At 41.8% G+C, this 19,249-nt stretch overlaps 1 protein-coding gene across 2 annotated transcripts in view; it reads left to right on the top strand.

Moving 5' to 3' along the window:
* The window catches only part of gosr2 (golgi SNAP receptor complex member 2), an 81,144-nt gene that overhangs the window by 16,662 nt on the left and 45,233 nt on the right, over nt 1-19,249 (top strand). For both annotated transcript variants that reach the window (XM_072249297.1, XM_072249298.1), the window contains exons 3-4: nt 7,791-7,899; nt 10,987-11,119. In XM_072249297.1, coding sequence (XP_072105398.1) covers nt 7,791-7,899; nt 10,987-11,119 — 242 coding nt within the window. The remainder of the gene's footprint in view (nt 1-7,790; nt 7,900-10,986; nt 11,120-19,249) is intronic.

Below are 19,249 nucleotides of genomic sequence, written 5' to 3'. Positions count from 1 at the left end.
AAACCAGGGAAGGTAGTGCACCCGTGGCTGACAAGGGAAATTAGGGATAGTATCAATTCCAAAGAAGAAGCATACAAATCAGCCAGAAAAAGCGGCTCACCTAAGGACTGGGAGAAATTCAGAGTCCAGCAGAGGAGGACAAAGGGCTTAATTAGGAAAGAGAAAAGAGATTATAAGAGAAAACTGGCAGGGAACATAAAAACTGACTGTAAAAGCTTTGATAGATAAGTGAAAAGAAAAAGATTGGTTAAGACAAATGTAGGTCCCCTACAGACAGAAACAGGTGAATTGATTATGGGGAGCAAGGACATGGCAGACCAATTGAATAACTACTTTGGTTCTGTCTTCACTAAGGAGGACATAAATAATCTTCCGGAAATAGTAGGGGACAGAGGGTCCAGTGAGATGGAGGAACTGAGGGAAATACATGTTAGTAGGGAAGTGGTGTTAGGTAAATTGAAGGGATTAAAGGCAGATAAATCCCCAGGGCCAGATGGTCTGCATCCCAGAGTGCTTAAGGAAGTAGCCCAAGAAATAGTGGATGCATTAGTGATAATTTTTCAAAACTCTTTATATTCTGGACTAGTTCCTGAGGATTGGAGGGTGGCTAATGTAACCCGACTTTTTAAAAAAGGAGGGAGAGAGAAACCAGGGAATTATAGACCGGTTAGCCTGACATCGGTGGTGGGGAAAATGCTAGAGTCAGTTATCAAAGATGTGATAACAGCACATTTGGAAAGCGGTGAAATGATCGGACAAAGTCAGCATGGATTTGTGAAAGGAAAATCATGTCTGACGCATCTCATAGAATTTTTTGAGGATGTAACTAGTAGAGTGGATAGGGGAGAACCAGTGGATGTGGTATATTTGGATTTTCAAAAGGCTTTTGACAAGGTCCCACACAGGAGATTAGTGTGCAAACTTAAGGCACACGGTATTGAGGGTAAGGTATTGATGTGGATGGAGAATTGGTTGGCAGACAGGAAGCAAAGAGTGGGAATAAACGGGACCTTTTCAGAATGGCAGGCGGTGACTAGTGGGGTACCACAAGGCTCAGTGCTGGGACCCCAGTTGTTTACAATATATATTAATGACTTGGATGAGGGAATTAAATGCAGCATCTCCAAGTTTGCGGATGACATGAAGCTGAACGGCAGTGTTAGCTGTGAGGAGGATGCTAAGAGGATGCAGAGTGACTTGGATAGGTTAGCTGAGTGGGCAAATTCATGGCAGATGCAATTTAATGTGGATAAATGTGAAGTTATCCACTTTGGTGGCAAAAACAGGGAAACAGATTATTATCTGAATGGTGGCCGATTAGGAAAAGGGGAGGTGCAACGAGACCTGGGTATCATTATACACCAGTCATTGAAAGTGGGCATGCAGGTACAGCAGGCGGTGAAAAAGGCGAATGGTATGCTGGCATTCATAGCAAGAGGATTCGAGTACAGGAGCAGAGAGGTACTACTGCAGTTGTACAAGGCCTTGGTGAAACCACACCTGGAGTATTGTGTGCAGTTTTGGTCCCCTAATCTGAGGAAAGACATCCTTGCCGTAGAGGGAGTACAAAGAATGTTCACCAGATTGATTCCTGGGATGGCAGGACTTTCATATGATGAAAGGTTGGATCGGCTAGGCTTATACTCTCTGGAATTTAGAAGATTGAGGGGAGATCTGATTGAAATGTATAAAATCCTAAAGGGATTGGACAGGCTAGATACAGGAAGATTGTTCCCGATGTTGGGGAAGTCCAGAACGAGGGGTCACAGTTTGAGGATAAAGGGGAAGCCTTTTAGGACCGAGATGAGGAAAAACTTCTTCACACAGAGAGTGGTGAATCTGTGGAATTCTCTGCCACAGGAAACAGTTGAGGCCAGTTCATTGACTATATTTAAGAGGAAGTTAGATATGGCCCTTGTGGCTGAAGAGATCAGGGGGTATGGAGAGAAGGCAGGTACAGGCTTCTGAATTGGATGATCAGCCATGATCATACTGAATGGCGGTGCAGGCTCGAAGGGCCGAATGGCCTACTCCTGCACCTATTTTCTATGTTTCTGTGTTTCTAAGTTATCCCGTGTGGTTCAAGAGCCTAATGGTTGAAGGGTAATAACTGTTCCTGAACCTGGTGGTGTGAGTCCTGAGGCTCCTGTACCTTCTTCCTGATGGCAGCAGTGAGAACAGAGCATGTCCTGTGTGTTGGGGATCTCTGATGATGGATGCTGTTTTCCTGCGAGGGCTCTCTGTGTAGATGTGCACAATGGTGGGGAGGGCTTTACCTATGATTGCCTGAGTCATATCCACTACTTTTGTTGGATTTCCCATTCAAGGGCATTGGTGTTTCCATTTCAGGCCAGTCAGTATACTCTCTATGACACTTGTATACGAGCTTTCATCATGTTTGCTGCATTGACTTTCCTGCTTTTTCTTGAGATTATGCAAAAGATTTTGAAGTGGTACTCAACACCATAAAACTCAGATTTAGTAATGTAATCATGAATCAGTCATTTAAAATATAATATTTCAATTAAAAGTAGTAGATTATTTCATATTAAATATTTACATTACAGTTAATTATTTAATATGATGAGCACTTTGTTAATTGACACACAGCATCCTGCTGACTGAGAGTGGGGTGCAGTTGGGTTGTGAGAACCATTCTAAACGCCTCAGAACATTTGAGTGTAGAGATACTGTATAGGCAGGCGTAAATTACTGCCCATTTCTTTAGTCCTTGCTCCTATTCCCCATCTATGAAAGCTGTTTGTTTTATAAAGTTAGCCCTTATGAGTAATAAAATCAAGCTAACATTGTTCGCAAAAATGCATAAATCTTTTTTTTTCCTCAATAGTATTTTTTATTGGCTATATGCCCAGAGGAAGGGAGGTGGTGTATTTTCATGCTGGAAGCTCAATTTGATGTTCAGCTGTTGGACTTTGAGTTGGTTTTGTGTCTTATTGAGGGGAGAGCCAGGGATACCATGGTTTTTGCTTTTAGAAAACATTCCGCCTTCAGAATTCCCAATCCAAGTGGATCCCTCCCTCTGGCCTCATACCCTTTCTGGATCTATTCACTGCTAACTGCCAACACAACATTGACAGTCTTAAGCAACAAACAATCTGCTGGAGGAACTCAGTGATTCGAATAGCATCTATGGGAGGAAAGGAATTGCTGCTGTTTCAGGTCAAAACCCTGCATCAGACAATGGTAAATTTTCCATTGCATTTACTCTAACATCATATGTCCCAGTGGGCCAAAAATCCACCACTGAATGAGCATCCCCTCATTGTCCCTCAGCCTTCTACCTCATCTGTAAGATCCTTGTCATCCTTACTTGATCCTCTTCTAGTGCCTCACTGTTTCAGCATGCACTGGCCTCATGGAACCTTCTTGCTGTCTTGTGGACTCCATACTTTCTTCTCATCTTTAGTCACTTCCCATTACATCTGTCACAACTCTGGTGCCTGCTGCCACTTTTTTTTCATTGTCTTTTTTTCTCCCCAACTGGTTCATCATCAGTGCAGTCTGTAACCCCCATCCTACATTGGGATAATCTGAGAGCCCTTCATTTATATCTTAAACAGGTCTAGCCATTGCCCTTCTGCTACTTCTCTCCTTCACTTGGCTGAATTTGTCCTTGCATTGAGCAAGATCTCCTTCATCTCACTCATTTTCAAGTCATAAGTGTAGCTGTGGGAGCTCATATTGGCCCAAGCGAATCTGTCACTTGATTGGATATATCGATCAGTTGTTGTTTCAGTATTTTTCAGGCCTACTCTGTCAACTTTTTCCATTGCATTGGTGAGTATATTGGTGACACTTCTTGAACTCATACAAAGCTTGAAAAAGTCATTACTTTTGCTGTCAAGTTTCCCCCCAGCTCTCACTTTTCATATCCACAGGAGATGCAACATTTGCCCTTTTAACTCTTCTCTTCCCATCATCCAGGTCTCAAATGGTCCTTTCAGGTGAAGCAACAACTCGTCCTCCTTCCAATTTAGCATATTGCATTTGGAGAACCAAATACAGATTGAGTGGCCAGTTTGCTGAACATCTCCATTCAGTGTTCAAGATGACTGATTAATTCTCTGCTGAACTCTTTGTTTCTCCCATTGCTCCAATGGTACGCAGTAGCGTAGCTATTATAGCTCGGTGTGTTGGAGGAATGGAGTTTGGAGTTCAATCCTGGCATCCTTTGTAAAGCATTTCTCCCCTTGGAATGCGTGGGTTTTCTTCAGATGCTCTGGTTTCCTCCCACAGCAAAGACGTACCGGGTAGGTTAACTGGTTATTATAAATTGTCCTGTGATTAGGTTAGCATTAAATTGGGGTTGTTGGGTGTAGCTGGATGGTGCAGCTTGAAGAGCCTATTCTGTACTGTATCTCTAAGTAAATGTAGATCAAAGAACAGGTCTTCATCTTCTGTCAGAGTGTGCCCAGTTCCATTGCCCAGTTTTATTTTTGTTGCTCCACAGATGTGGGTGTATCTCCATTTCAATTTGTTTCTGTTTCTTTTTCTTTTGTACTTTCAACTGCCAGCGAATGTTCCTTTGATATCTTTGATGTACACCTTATCACAGACATCCCCTCAGTTCTCTTCACCCCTCACTCTCACTGCAACTTAACTGCTCACTTTTCTACTTCTGATCAACAGTCCTTGAGCAGAAACATTATCTTTCTTTCCACATTGATACTGTTTGATCAGTTGAGTGCTTCCAACTCTGTATTCATTTGTAATTCTTAGAGGAATTGAAACTGCAGTGATCGTCGTGGATATCAATGCTCTATGCAGGAAATTGCTTTGTTATGGGAACTTGCGTGCCTCTGTTTCGAACTATAAAGACTTAAAAGAAAATCTTACAATGGAAGATAATGGATTATTGAAGATAGAAATGTGCAGATACAGGTTGTGTACCTCTTATCCAAAATGCTTGGGGTCGATTAGTATTTTGAATTTTTTGAGATTTTGGAATATATAATGTATATATATAGCTTGGGATCGCCATCATTTCCGACTTTGAATTTCTGTGTTACTGATAAGCAGTCGTTGTCTTACACTTGTTCATCACACGTGTACTTAAGCAGTAAAAACTATTATGTACCATTAATATATAAAATATAATGTGTGCAGAGTAACAAATGCAACACCGCAGGATTGGGAGAATACCTAAATCAACTGCTGAACAACAACGCACAATAGCAGGCTTTCAGTCTCCACCTATGATACTGTAATTTGATTAAAAAGTTACAGCGCACTGTATTTGTACTTTACATTTTATAAGTTTTATGTAAGGTATAAAAACAATCAGCATTGTAGACTTGTTCTGGTGTTAGATTTTCATGATCAGTAGACACTTTAAAAATTTAATTCTGTGCCTTTTCTTAAATTTCTGCAACCGGTCAGCTGAATATTCACAATTACCTACAATTTTGTTCACTTTGATAGACTTTTGCTTGCTTCATAAGCAGCATATAGTTACCGGCATATGTTCACTCCAATGCTGACGTGCATGATTGAGATCTTCATTTTTTTGCTTTATGCAGCATTTCTCTTTTTCATTAACTTCTGTTCATTACATATGTGGCTATATTTCATTTGGACTTTGACATTAAGAGTACCCAAGACATCTTAAGGAGCAAATCCTCAAAAAGGCGGCATCCATTATTAAGGACCTCCATCACCCAGGTCATGCCCTCTTCTCATTGCTACCATCAGGGAGGAGGTACAGAAGCCTGAAGGCACACACTCAGTGATTCAGGAACAGCTTCTTCCCCTCTGCCATACGATTTCTAAATGGACGTTGAACCCATGAACACTACCTCACTACATTTTTATTTCTATTTTTGCACTATTTTTAAGTTAACATATATACTTATTTACTTTTTTCTGTATTTATCGTGTATTGCATTGAATTGATGCCACTATTAACAAATTTCACCACGTATGCCAGTGATATTTAACCTGATTCTGGTTTTGATGTGAGGTCACATCTCAAAACTGTCTTGAGTGCACGTGAGAACCTTCACTGCATCTAATGTAAATTTCCCACTTGTGACATCATGCCAGTGCTCAAAAATAAATTCAGATTTCAGAAGTTTTTGGATTTTGTAGTCTTGGATAAGGGATACTCAAGCTGTAATACTTTATGGCTGGCTACAGGATTGTTTAGATATACATATATTATAAAAAGTGTGCCCTGCCTGATTCCAGCTTAGCCCCAAACTCAGAACAAACATGACTGACTACACCAATGTGACATTTCCTTTTGGAAGCAAAATATAACAAATGCTGGAAATGGACAAATGGTCTTCAACCTGAAAGGTTAACTCTCCTTATCTTTCAGCATTTTGTTTTCTTTCTCTGTTCAATTTTCTGCGGTTCTGTAAAGGATAACACCAGTTTCTCCGATCTATCAGAAATGAAATCTTTTATTCTTGGGAAAAATTTTTTTCTGTACACTCTACAAAGGATTCAAATAAACTCAGAATTTATTGCGATACTCTAGTTTGGCCACATCTGTCTTGGATGTAGCTTCAATATGACCCGTTTTTGTACTCAATGTATTCCAGGATCTCACATACTTCACCGATTGCTTCCCCAAAATATCAAAAATAAAGTTGTGTTCTCACTCGTCCTGGGGAAACCTACTGTCTACCATCCTTCTGTTTATGTGTCTCTCTGCTATTGCCTGTAGCTAATTTCTCATCCTTTGATTATATTTTAATTCTATTGGTCTCAATGTTATTAAGCAGCCTTTTATGCAGACCTTTGTCAATTATCTTCAGAAAATCCTTAGAGAAAGATTTCCTTCATTATCCTTTCTCTTACCTCCTTATAATTTAAAATGATTTGCCTTTACCAAATTATGCTAACAACTTGGATTTCTCCCAGTTTCCTAATTGTCCCCCTTGATTATAGGTTCCAAAAGTTCCAACACTGAAACCATATGGACCTGATAATTATGCGGCTCGAGGGTTTTTTTTTTGTAACACAGCTTATTAGACTTTGCTTTTTTAAACTGTCGTTTGATGGTGTTGAAAATGATCTATTTGATCCCACGGTGATCACTTCTTGTTCATGTACAGTTGTTCAACACAACTTTCCCTTCACTATTTCCTTGTGTGAATCCACTCCCCTGCCCCAAGACCATGTGTCAGACCCAATCTTCATCTATTGTTCTTGTATGTGTGTATATTGCAGTAGGACTCACAGGGCATGAACTGGAGCTCTTGCCTGAAAATTTTCCACTCACCACATCCCATTCCCCTCTGCATTTAACTTTCATGACCTGCATCTTTACAGCCAATGAAGTACTTTTCATTTTACAGAGTTAGAAATGCAGTTGTCATTTTATGCAGAACAAGCTCCGAAACAGTGATTTGTAATGACCAGGTAAGTTGCAGAGATGTTGACAGAGAGATAAATATTGACTAGTCATTAAGTCCATTTACAAAGTAGAGGCACAGGGTTCTTTATGTCCAACACTTAAAGCAAAAGAAATCTTTGTTTAATGTCTTGTTAAAAGACAGCGCCTCTGAATGCAGCACCTCTTCAATCCTTGACTCGTAATGTCGGTCTTGGATTGTGTGCCTATATTTCTGGAGTGTAAAGTGTAACCGCATCCTAACCTGATTATTGCCAGTGGGTGATCAGCTGCCAGCATAAAAATATACAGCATATAGCATTGTAAGTGTAGAGATGGGTTCATATGTTGCTTGTCTATAATATTACCAGTGGAACTTGTATAATTCTCCCATTGTTTCAATAAGCTAACAATTTTGATGCTTCTGCAGTGGTGGAAAATGAAATCCAAGCCAGAATAGATCAAGTATTTAGCAGCTTGGAGCGGCTTGAAATATTGACTAGCAAGGAGCCACCAAACAGACGTCAGAATGCCAAGCTGTGAGTGTGATTAACATTTTAATGTATATTCCTATTTATGTATTCAGATTACTGTTGAACATCTCCAAACAAAAATTCCCTAGACTTAAGCTAAATAAATTAATGAGTTGCATGGTTTGTTTTTATAGTTTGAGCTTCTGTTGCATTGTTGAGGTTCAAATATTTTATCAAAATTGGACCAAAGTAAATCAAAGGTTTCAAAGGTACATTTAATGTCAGAGAAATGTATACAATATACATCCTGAAATGCTTTTTCTTTGCAAACATCCACAAAAACAGAGGAATGCCTCCAAAGAATGAATGACAGTTAAATGTTAGAACCCCAAACCACCCCCCCAGCTCCTCCCTCCCGCGCGTAAGCAGCAGCAAGCAACAATCCCCGCTCCCCCCACTGGCAAAAAAAAGCATCGCCACCCACCACCAAGCACTCAAGCGTGCAGCAAAGCAACAGCAAAAACACAGACTTGTAATACCCCAAAGACTACTTGTTCAGCTGGTACTTGACATACCCCAGGCTCTCTCACTCCCTAATAAGGGAGAAAGAGGTGTCTCTGTTTCACAGCGAGAGGGGAGACATAACAACCAACTCGCTGGTTAAAAGTCTGTTGCGTCGCTTTTTCTGAGCTCTGTGCCTAAAGGTCTCAGGTCTCTGGGCACACAGATAAAGATCTTCTGACTCTCACGACACACTGTTCTCCTGCTGGGACACTGACTTTTGACCCACCCGTCTCCAGAGCCTAAAGGTCTCAGGTCTCTGGGCACACAGATAAAGATCTTCTGACTCTCACGACACACTGTTCTCCTGCTGGGACACTGACTTTTGACCCACCCGTCTCCAGAGCCACGAGATTTTGGACCTCAGAAGGATGTTGAGCTCTTAGGTCATGTCCTTGGCATATCGAATAGCGGCCAGTCGTGAAACCCTGAGAGCGGGTCCCATTTCCGCAAAGACTCGGTCAGCATGTTAACTCCAGGTCAGGGTCTTCAAAAGAACCCTGAAAGGGAAAAATAGAGATATTAACGGTGGAAATAGAGCTGTTTCTGAAGATGCAAGCAAAGGAGTTGCCGTTTAGTGTCATCATGACGAAGCTTCACCCTCTTCAGTCCCAATAAATGAGCTATAACTTACTGCAAGACTAAGCTGTTGCCAGTGTTATGTATGCTAATGACAGTATAATTAACTTTAACTCTACAAGTGACTATGTAGCATATGCAATCAGTTGATGGGATGAAATAGTTTAGTATAGAAGTACAGTGGATTCCGGTTAATGGGACCATCGGTTAATTGGGATAGCCGCATATTTGAGACAACCTTTAAAGAACAAAAACAAATCAAGAAAATAGCCAGGATTCCCTTTGTTCATTGTGGACTCTATGCCGCTTAATTGGGATGAGACTGTTGACAGTTTCTAACTTGCACGTGCACACATGTGGCTGTTGAGACATTATACTTGGCTGAGAGTGAACAGTTATATCAATAGTGTCAATTGTCTGTGTTTGTGTTCAAAAAAGCAGTGATTTTTGTCATTGATAATTAGCAAGAAATAAGCAGCAAGACAATTCAGACCTGTTTTGCTCACTGTGGTTTCAAGCATTTAGGCTTGGAGATGCTAGAAATCGCCAGGAGTGAAATGTAAAACTATTTCACTATTTCAACAAGTTAGGAACTATGAAGAATTTGAAAGTATCGACAATCATCTTGAATGCTACAATGAAAAAGAAGATTTGGAGGATTCAATTGTTGAAGGCAGTCCTGCACTAGATGTCTATGTTGATTTTTAATTTAGGCAATTAAAAGAACATGACAGCATTGATATCTATTAGGAGCTAATACACAGCTTTATGGCACTGTAGTAGCTTTTGATAATGTTCTAATTTGATCTGAATTTCACTTAAATACGTTATTTGTTACTCAGCTAAACAGAAGTTTGTCTTTTTTTGAAGTTTGCTGATGACACCACAACTGTAGGCCATATCTCGGGTAATGATGAGTTTGAGCACAGAGAGGAAATTAAGAACCTGGTGGCATGGTGCGAAGACAATAACCTATCCCTCAACGTCAGCAAGACGAAGGAATTGGTTGTTGACTTCAGAAGGAGTAGCGGACCGCACGACCCAATTTACATCGATGGTGCGCAAGTGGAACAGGTCAAAAGCTTTAAGTTCCTTGGGGTCAATATCACAAATGACCTGACTTGGTCCAACCAAGCAGAGTTCAATGCCAAGAAGGCTCACCAGCATCTTTACTTCCTGAGAAAACTAAAGAAATTTGGCCTGTCTTCCAAAAACCCTCACTAATTTTTATAGATGCACCGTAGCAAACATTCTTCTGGGGTGCATCACAACCTGGTATGGAAGTTGTCCTGTCCAAGACCAAAAGAAGCTGCAGAAGATCGTGAACACGGCGCAGCACATCACATAAACCAATCTTCCGTCCGTGGACTCACTTTACACTACACGCTGTCGGAGCAGTGCTGCCAGGATAATCAAGGACATGACCCACCCAGCCGACACAATTTTCGTCGCTCTTCCCTCCGGGAGAAGGTTTAGGAGCTTGAAGACTCGTATGGCCAGGTTTGGGAACAGCTTCTTTCCAACTATGATAAGACTGCTGAACGGATCCTGACCCGGATCTGGGCCGTAACCTCCAAATATCTGGACCTGCCTCTCGGTTATTTTGCACTACCTTACTTCCCATTTTTCTATTTTCTATTTATGATTTATAATTTAAATTTTTAATATTTACTAATTTTAACTATTTTTAATATTTAATATTTATAATCCAGGGAGTATGAAGCGCAGAATCAAATATCGCTGTGATGATTGTACGTTCTAGTACCAATTATTTGGCGACAATAAAGTATAATTGCGGCAGCCACTTAATTGGGCCAAAATGTACTGGTCCCGATGTATCCCTGTTAACTGGAATTGACTGCATATGTAGCTTCCAACCAGTTTATGTGTCCTAAATGTGCTCTGAAATCATTGTGATCAGTGGCCCACCACAAATTTTTTGCGCTGATATTTTTATAATGTCTGCCAGCCTCAGTTTTAAATAGCATTCAGTGCTTCCTTTCTCTCTTCTAGCCGAGTGGATCAACTGAAATATGACTGCCAGCACTTACAAACGGCTTTAAAGAATTTCCAGCACCGCCGCTATACACGCGAGCAACAGGATCGAGAGCGTGAGGAATTGTTGACGCGCACATTCACAACCAATGTAAGGATTTATCAGTGCTATCTGTACTGGTGAAAGTGGATGCTAATATTCATCATTGGAAAATTATGTGGTTCTCTACATGGGAATTACAATATTTTCAGTGTGGTATGGTGGAATTTGGATTTCTGAGTGTAAAATGTTGAATTAGAGTCTGGTGTCCTCTACCATAGTGGGTGGGCTGGGGTGGAGGAGAACAACATCTGGTGGCATGATTTCATTTAGTGGTAAGCATGACAGCAGCGCATCACCCCTTGTACTGGAACAGCTAGTGGATAAATGAGAAGAAGGGAAATCTGCACATAACAAGACAAAACTCCTCTTCTTATTCATCTTGTATATGGATCGTCAAATATGACAACAGAATATAGTATTAATGGTAAGACTCTTGGCAGTGTGGAGGATCAGAGGGATCTTGGGGTTCGAGTCCATGGGACGTTCAAAGCAGCTGCGCAGGTCGACCCTGTGGTTAAGACGGCATACAGTGTATTGGCCTTCATCAATCGTGGAATTGAATTTAGGAGCTGAGAGGTAATGTTGCAGCTATATAGGACCCTGGTCAGACCCCACTTGGGGTACTGTGCTCAGTTCTGGTCACCTCACTACACGAAGGATGTGGAAACCGTAGAAAGGGTGCAGAGGAGATTTACAAGGATGTTGCCTGAATTGGGGAGCATGCCTTATGAGAATAGGTTGAGTGAACTCGGCCTTTTCTCCTTGGAACAACAGAGGATGAGGAGTGACCTGACAGAGGTGTATAAGATGTTGAGAGGCATTGATCAGGTGGATAGTCAGAGGCTTTTTCCCAGGGCTGGAATGGTTGCCACAAAAGGACACAGGTTTAAGGTGCTGGGGAGTAGGTACAGAGGAGATGTCAGGGGTAAGTTTTTTACTCAGAGAATGGTGAGGGTGTGAAATGGGCTGCCGGCAATGGTGGTGGAGGCGGATACAATAGGGTCTTTTAAGAGACTTTTGGATAGGTACATGGAGCTTAGAAAAATAGAGGGCTATGGGTAAGCCCAGTAATTTCTAAGGTAGGGACATGTTCGGCACAACTTTGTGGGCCGGAGGGCCTGTATTGTGCTGTAGGTTTTCTATGTTTTTATTATATTAAACCTTGGAAAGAAACTGCTGGGCAGCAGAACGCAATCTCACAAAATCGATGACATTTATGCATGGCGCAAACATTTATGACCTGTGGCTAGCTTTCTTGCAAAGGATGTTTCTTGCTGAGTGCTTGCCTTCAAATAGAAAATAGAGTTTTGTAATGTTGCAGTAGCTAATAAATATTTTCATTGGATTGTGATAAAGATGAGCAAGTTTTGGTAAAACAATCCATTTCCATTATTTTGCATTTTAAAGACATTTGTACTGATTGGCAGCTTATTTCAGGAAGTCATCTGTGCTTGTGCCTCGAAATTTATTTTTCTTCCTAAATTGTGTCTTCCCATCTACTATTGTGGACAAAGCCCTCGAGTGCATCCTTTCCTTTTCTCGCACCTCTGCTCTCAACCCCTTTTCTCCTGGGAAGACCAAGAACGAAGTTCTTTTGGTCCTCAACTCCCCCACAAAAACTTCCACATTCAATAGATCATCCTTTGTGAGATTCCATCAGCCATCAGACTCAATATCAAATTCTCCAACTTTAGGTTACTTGGTCTTTCTGTTTGCATCAGAATTGCAGTTCCTGCTTGCTGTCCTTTGGCTCAGTTTTTCTCTCCAATTAATATTGTTTGCCCTACTGAGCTACACCCACAACCTCACTGTTAACAACCCATTACGCAGACAAAGAAGCATAACCTGATTCTAACTGCTACATTAACTTATTTGGGCTCACTTTATTAGAGATATTTTCCCCTTTTTTCCAGCCTCATATCCCTCACCTTCTCTGCTACTCAGACTAGCTTGTTCTCTCTTTAAAAACGCAAACACGAGGAAATCTGCAGATGCTGGAAATTCAAGCAACACACATAAAAAAAAAAATGCTGGTGAACGCAGCAGGCCAGGCAGCATCTATAGGAAGAGGTACAGTCGACGTTTCAGGCCGAGACCCTTTGTCAGGATTTTTTATGTGTGTTGCTTGTTCTCTCTTTTCCTGTTATGGCTCAGACTTGAAATGTTAACTATATTTTCTTCAGGCTGTCATGAGTATCTTCAGCATTTTGTATTTGGGTTGTGGAGAATCTTAAAACCAATAAACTGTGGAAGCACATGGGACTGGGAGAATTTAATGAAGCAGAGCCAATGGCAGTTTGTTACAGGCATGTTTGACTAATCTGTGAATTTTTGGAGGTTATGGAAGAAAGTTGAAGAAAATGCTGTGGATGTTGCTACAGAGGTCTTAAACAGCCAGTCAGTTAATTAAATTGTGGCCCATTGAACAAATAGGTCAAGAGCAGCTGGAAACTGAGTTAAGGATGGAAGCCGAGAGCAGTGGTAACTAGTTTTTCGGACAAAATGGTAGTATTTACTCAACACACATCAAAGTTGCTGGTGAACACAGCAGGCCAGGCAGCATCTCTAGGAAGAGGTACAGTCGACGTTTCAGGCCGAGACCCTTTGTCTGAAACGTCGACTGTACCTCTTCCTACAGATGCTGCCTGGCCTGCTGTGTTCACCAGCAACTTTGATGTGTGTTGCTTGAATTTCCAGCATCTGCAGAATTCCTGTTGTTTGGTAGTATTTACTTGTGTGTTCTTTAGAGGATTAGTGCTGAGAGCACTGTTGCTTTAGGTATGGGTACTGTTAAAATATCTGTATCTGCAGAGCAAGCAAAGCTGAGTTGTAAACTGAAGGAGTGTAATAGACTGCAGGAAGACACTGGTAGGCCATCTGAATAGACAGGTGCATGGGAATTTAAATTTCATACTTCAGTGGGTGAAATGATGTCTTCTCGTAGAATAATGCGAGACGATATAGCCCAAATAATATGGGTATAAAGGGATGCATGGTAACAGGGTATTCATGAAAATGGCAAGGCACATCGAAAAATCAGTTGGAGTGCCACCTGGCATTCATTAGTAGATGTATTGAGAAGTAAAGAGGGAATGTTATGTTAAACCTGGTCAGGCCACACCGAGAATATTTTGTCCAAATCTGGTGACTGCACTTTGGAAGGATGCGAAAGCCCTAGAAAGACAGAGTGCAGAAAGCATTTAGATGAATGTTTCCTGGGAAGAGAAATCTTAGCCACAAGGTTAGACTGAAGAAGCTGAATCTTTCATTGAGTCAAGAAGTTGGGAGCATGTTTGAAAAAAGTGTGCAGGATCTTAACTGTCTAAGAAATGGAGAGAGGCTCTTCCCATTATTAGATAGGTCTGAGCCTGACTCTTTGAGGAAAAGATAGATGTATATTATAGGGAAAGAAGAACTCATTCATTATGTGCTGTATTGTATAATGTGGGCAATCATGGTCTATCATGACCATGATTGTTCTCGGCAAATTTTTCTACTGAAGTGGTTTGCCATTGCCTTCTGGGCAGTGTCATTACAAGACAGGTAAACCCAGCCATTATCAATACTCTTCAGAGATTGTCTGCCTGGCGTCAGTGTTCGCATGACCAGGACTTGTGATATGCGCCAGCTGCTCATACGACCATCCACCACCTGCTCCTATGGCTTCATGTGAGTTTGATCGGGGGGCTAAGCGGGTGCTACACCTTGCCCAAGGGTGACCTGCAGGCTGGCAGAGTGAAGGAGCACCTTAAACCTCCTTTGGTGGAGGTGTATCTCCACTCCACCACCCAGAGAAGAGCTCACTCATCATAATTAACATTTGAGTTGCTTGTAAGATAAATGGAAACAAAGCTAATAAAGCATTCCAAAGGGAATTCGATAGGCATTTGAAAGAGAATAATTTACAGAGTAATAAGGAAAGAATGTGCCAGTGGAACTGATTTGATGCTTAGTTAGCAGCTAGTACAGATTAGATGGGCCAAATGGCCTCTTGCTAACCTGTGTCTGCATGCTTAATTGCACACTTCTGATTTGGAAATACATTTCCATTTCTTTGTTCCATTGGATCTGAAACCCTAGCACTCTTTTTTTTATATATAGTCGTGGAGTGAGTACCTTAAGAAGAATTGCAGCAGTTCAAGAAAGCAGCTCATCATACCTGCTAAAAGGCAATTGAATTCAGACAATAAAGGCTAACCGTGCCAATAAGCTCCTGTTCAGTAAATTAAAAGCTGCAGAGAATGGTTGTGCAGCAAGATCCTGACCTTCCGCACTGTTTGACCATAAGATATAGGAGCAGATATTAGGCCATTTGACCTGTCAATTCTACTCCATCATTTCACTATGGTTGATCCATTTCCCTCTCACCCCCAATCTCCTGCCTTCTCCCCATATCCCTTCATATCCTGACTAATCAAGAATATATCAACCTCTGCCTTAAATACACCCAGTAACGTGGCCTCGGCAGCCGCCTGTGGCAACAAATTCCACCGATTCACCTCTCTCTGGCTAAAGAAACTTCTCCTCCTCTCCATTCTGAATGAACGTCCTTCTATTCTGAGGCTATGTTCTCTGGTCTTTGGCTCCCCCGCCACAGGAAACATCCTCTCCAAATCTACTCTATAGAGACCTTTCAACGTTCAATAGGTTTCAGTGAGATCCCCCTCATTCTTCTGAATTCTAGTGAGTACAGGCCCAGAGCCAGACTCTGCAGAGTCATGGAGGCACACAGCATAGAAGAAGCTGTGCATAGACTCTGAGTCCAAAGCATCTTTACCAGATTGCTTTACTTAGTTTGGCTGTCCATCATCTCACCCTTGCTGTGAAATCTGCTGTTTGTTATTGAGGACCTCTAATTACGATAGAAAAGGGTGTAGGTGCTTACCAAACCGCTGACCGAACTTGCGTGTTTAGAGCAGGATGAAATGGATTGTAAGTGTATCCAGCTGGGAGAATGATGGCTGCAGTGGGACGAGATTAAAAAAAAACTAGCTGTAGGGAAAATTCTATATAGCAGTGAGGTCATTGTGAACACGGATGCTTAGCATCTCATGAGGAACACATCTGTGAATGCTTCCCTTTTGTTTGGTGGGTGGCGTACTCTCACTGCTTCTATCATGCCTTTCTCCACATAATTCAGTTGTCAACCTTAGTTATTTTGACAATCCTTACTATCTCTTGAAATTGTGAACCGTGGGTTTAATTATTTTTTGCCCAAGCCGAACAACGAGGAGCACAGAAACTACTGCTTCCACTGTTAAAGTGACAAGGCCATGAACGTCAGTTGTTGAAGCAATGTTATTGTCTTTTAATGTCAGATCCTATGCTTTTTTTTTACTGAGGCCTAGAATTAGAATACTTCAATACCCAGTTACTGTCTCCATAAAAGGAAGCGGTAACCTGTTGTGAATTATGAGCTCTATCAGTGCAGTTTGCAAAACTATTGCTGTGTCTGTACTTCCTGGTACTCATTTCACAAGCTATCAAGTGGCAAAACTAAAATATTAGAAACATATAGAAACATAGAAAACCTACAGCACAATACAGGTCCTTCAGCCCACAATGCTGTGCCGAACATGTACTTACTTTAGAAATTACCTAGGGTTACCCATAGCCCTATATTTTTCTAAGCTCCACGTATCTATCCAGGAGTCTCTTAAAAGACCCTATCGTATCCGCCTCTATCTCCGCCCCTGCCAGCCTATTCCACATACTTGCCACTCTCTGCGTTTATAAAAAAAAACAATCAAACAAACTCACCCCTGACATCTCCTCTGTACCTACTTACAAGCACCTTAAAACTGTGCCCTCTCATGTGAGCCATTTCAGCCCTGGGAAAAAGCCTCTGACAATCCACACGATCAATACCTCTCATCATCTTATGCAGCTGTATCAGGTCACCCCTCATCCTCCGCTGCTCCAAGGAGAAAAGGCCGAGTTCACTCAACCTATTCTCATAAGGCATGCTCCCCAATCCAGGCAACATCCTTGTAAATCTCCTCTGCACGCTTTCTATAGCTTCCACATCCTTCCTGTAGTGAGGCGACCAGAACCGAGCACAGTACTCCAAGTGGGGTCTGACCAGGGTCCTATGTTCTGTAGCTGCAACATTGCCTCTTGGCTCCTAAATTCAATCCCATGATTGATGAAGGCCAATGCACTGTATGCTTTCTTAACCACAGAGTCATCCTGCACAGCAGCTTTGACTGTCCTATGGACTCGGACCCCAAAATCCCTCTGATCCTCCCCACTGCCAAGAGTCTTACCATTAATACTATATTCTGCCATCATATTTGACCTACCAAAATGAACCACCTCACACTTATCTGGGTTGAACTCCATCTGCCACTTCTCAGCCCAGTTTTGTATCCTATTGATGTCCCGCTGTAACCTCTGACAGCCCTCCACACTATCCACAACACCTCCAGCCTTTGTGTCATCAGCAAACTTACCCATCCCTCCACTTCCTCATCCAGGTCATTTATAAAAATCACGAAGAGTAAGGGTCCCAGAACAGATCCCTGAGGCACACCACTGGTCACTGACCTCCATGCAGAATATGACCCGTCTACAACCACTCTTTGCCTTCTGTGGGCAAGTAGTTCTGGATCCACAAAGCAATTTCCCCTTGGATCCCATGCCTCCTTACTTTCTCAATAAGCCTTGGATGGGGTACCTTGTCAAATGCCTTGCTGAAATCTATATACACTACATCTACTGCTCTTCCTTCATCAATGTGTTTAGTCACATCCTCAAAAAATTAAATCAGGCTTGAAAGACATGACCTGCCTTTGACAAAGGCAAGCTATTCCTCATCATATTTTTGCCTCTCCAAATGTTCAGAAATGCTGCCTCTCAGGATCTTCTCCATTAACTTATGATCATCGAACTATATCTCCAGTTCCCTAAGGCAGTCCCTGAGGAGCTGCAGCTCAACGCACCTGGCGCAGATGTGTCCATCTGGGAGGCTGGTGGTCTTCCATACTTCCCACATCTGACACCTAACGCAGAACACAGGCCTCACACACATCTTCCTGTCTGTATTCTACTGTATTGTTCTCATCCAATTGCAGGATTTACAGTATCACGATTTAGTATTTGCATAAAGTGCAAACAATTTGCACTCATTCTACAACTATAGTGGTTTGGATGCTTTTTAAATAATTCAACCGAAACACTGAGCTTCCATTCTATGGCGTTAGGTCTCACCGAAGGCAGTGTTAAGGATATCAAATCTGGTCATCGTATTTAGGACACAAAGCAGACGGGTTGACACTAATGGTTTGCTGTCAGTAACTGCAGTGGGAAGTATACAATATTTTAGTATTGGTCAAGGATAGCAGAAGGCCTGTTGGCCAGCACCGCCATCCAGGCTCATGTGAAAAATGTTGGCTTACACAACACAACAGCTCCAAGGAATAAAAGGGTATGTACTGGTGTGATAATACTCTCTGATAAGAAAACCAACACACCTAGAGGAGCTTTGATTCCTTTTGGTTAGTGGTTGGTGCGTGGAATGCACTGCCTGAGTCCGTGGTGGGGGCAGATACACTAGTGAAGTTTAAGAGACTACTAGACAGGTAAATGGAGGAATTTAAGGTGGGGGCTTATATGGGAGGCAGGGTTTGAGGGTCGGCACAACATTGTGGGCCGAAGGGCCCGTATTGTGCTATACTATTCTATGTTCTATAAGCCACATAATCCAGAAAATTGAAAGGCAAAATGGATTCCTAAGATACAATCAGATGGAAGCATATCTGGGTAGTCATTCAAGACAGATATGATCAAATAACTTGAAGGTGCAAGTACATGGACGCCACGGTAGCGTAGTGGTTAGCATGACACTTTTACAGCTGGGTAGAGTTCAGAGTTCAATTCTGACATCATCTGCAAGGAGTTTGTACGTCCTCCCAGTGGAACGCGTGAGTTTTCTCTGAGAGCTCTGGTTTCCTCCCACAGTCAAAAGACATACCGGTTGGTAAGTTAATTGGGCATTGTAAATTGTCCCATAGTTAGGCGAGAGTTGAATTGGGGAATTGCTGTGTGGTGTGGCTCGAAAGGCCAGAAGGACCTACGCCACACTGTATCTCAATAAATAAATACATCAACTCAACTTTTTAAAACAAAATAATTTTAGATGATTTTAGCCAATGACTAGTAACTTTGGTGTATAGCTCA

Source organism: Mobula birostris, chromosome X, assembly GCF_030028105.1.
Source record: "Mobula birostris isolate sMobBir1 chromosome X, sMobBir1.hap1, whole genome shotgun sequence".
NCBI lineage: Eukaryota > Metazoa > Chordata > Chondrichthyes > Myliobatiformes > Myliobatidae > Mobula > Mobula birostris.
The sequence above is the reverse complement of the archived record's forward strand: the minus strand, read 5'-3'. Positions and strand labels throughout refer to the sequence as shown.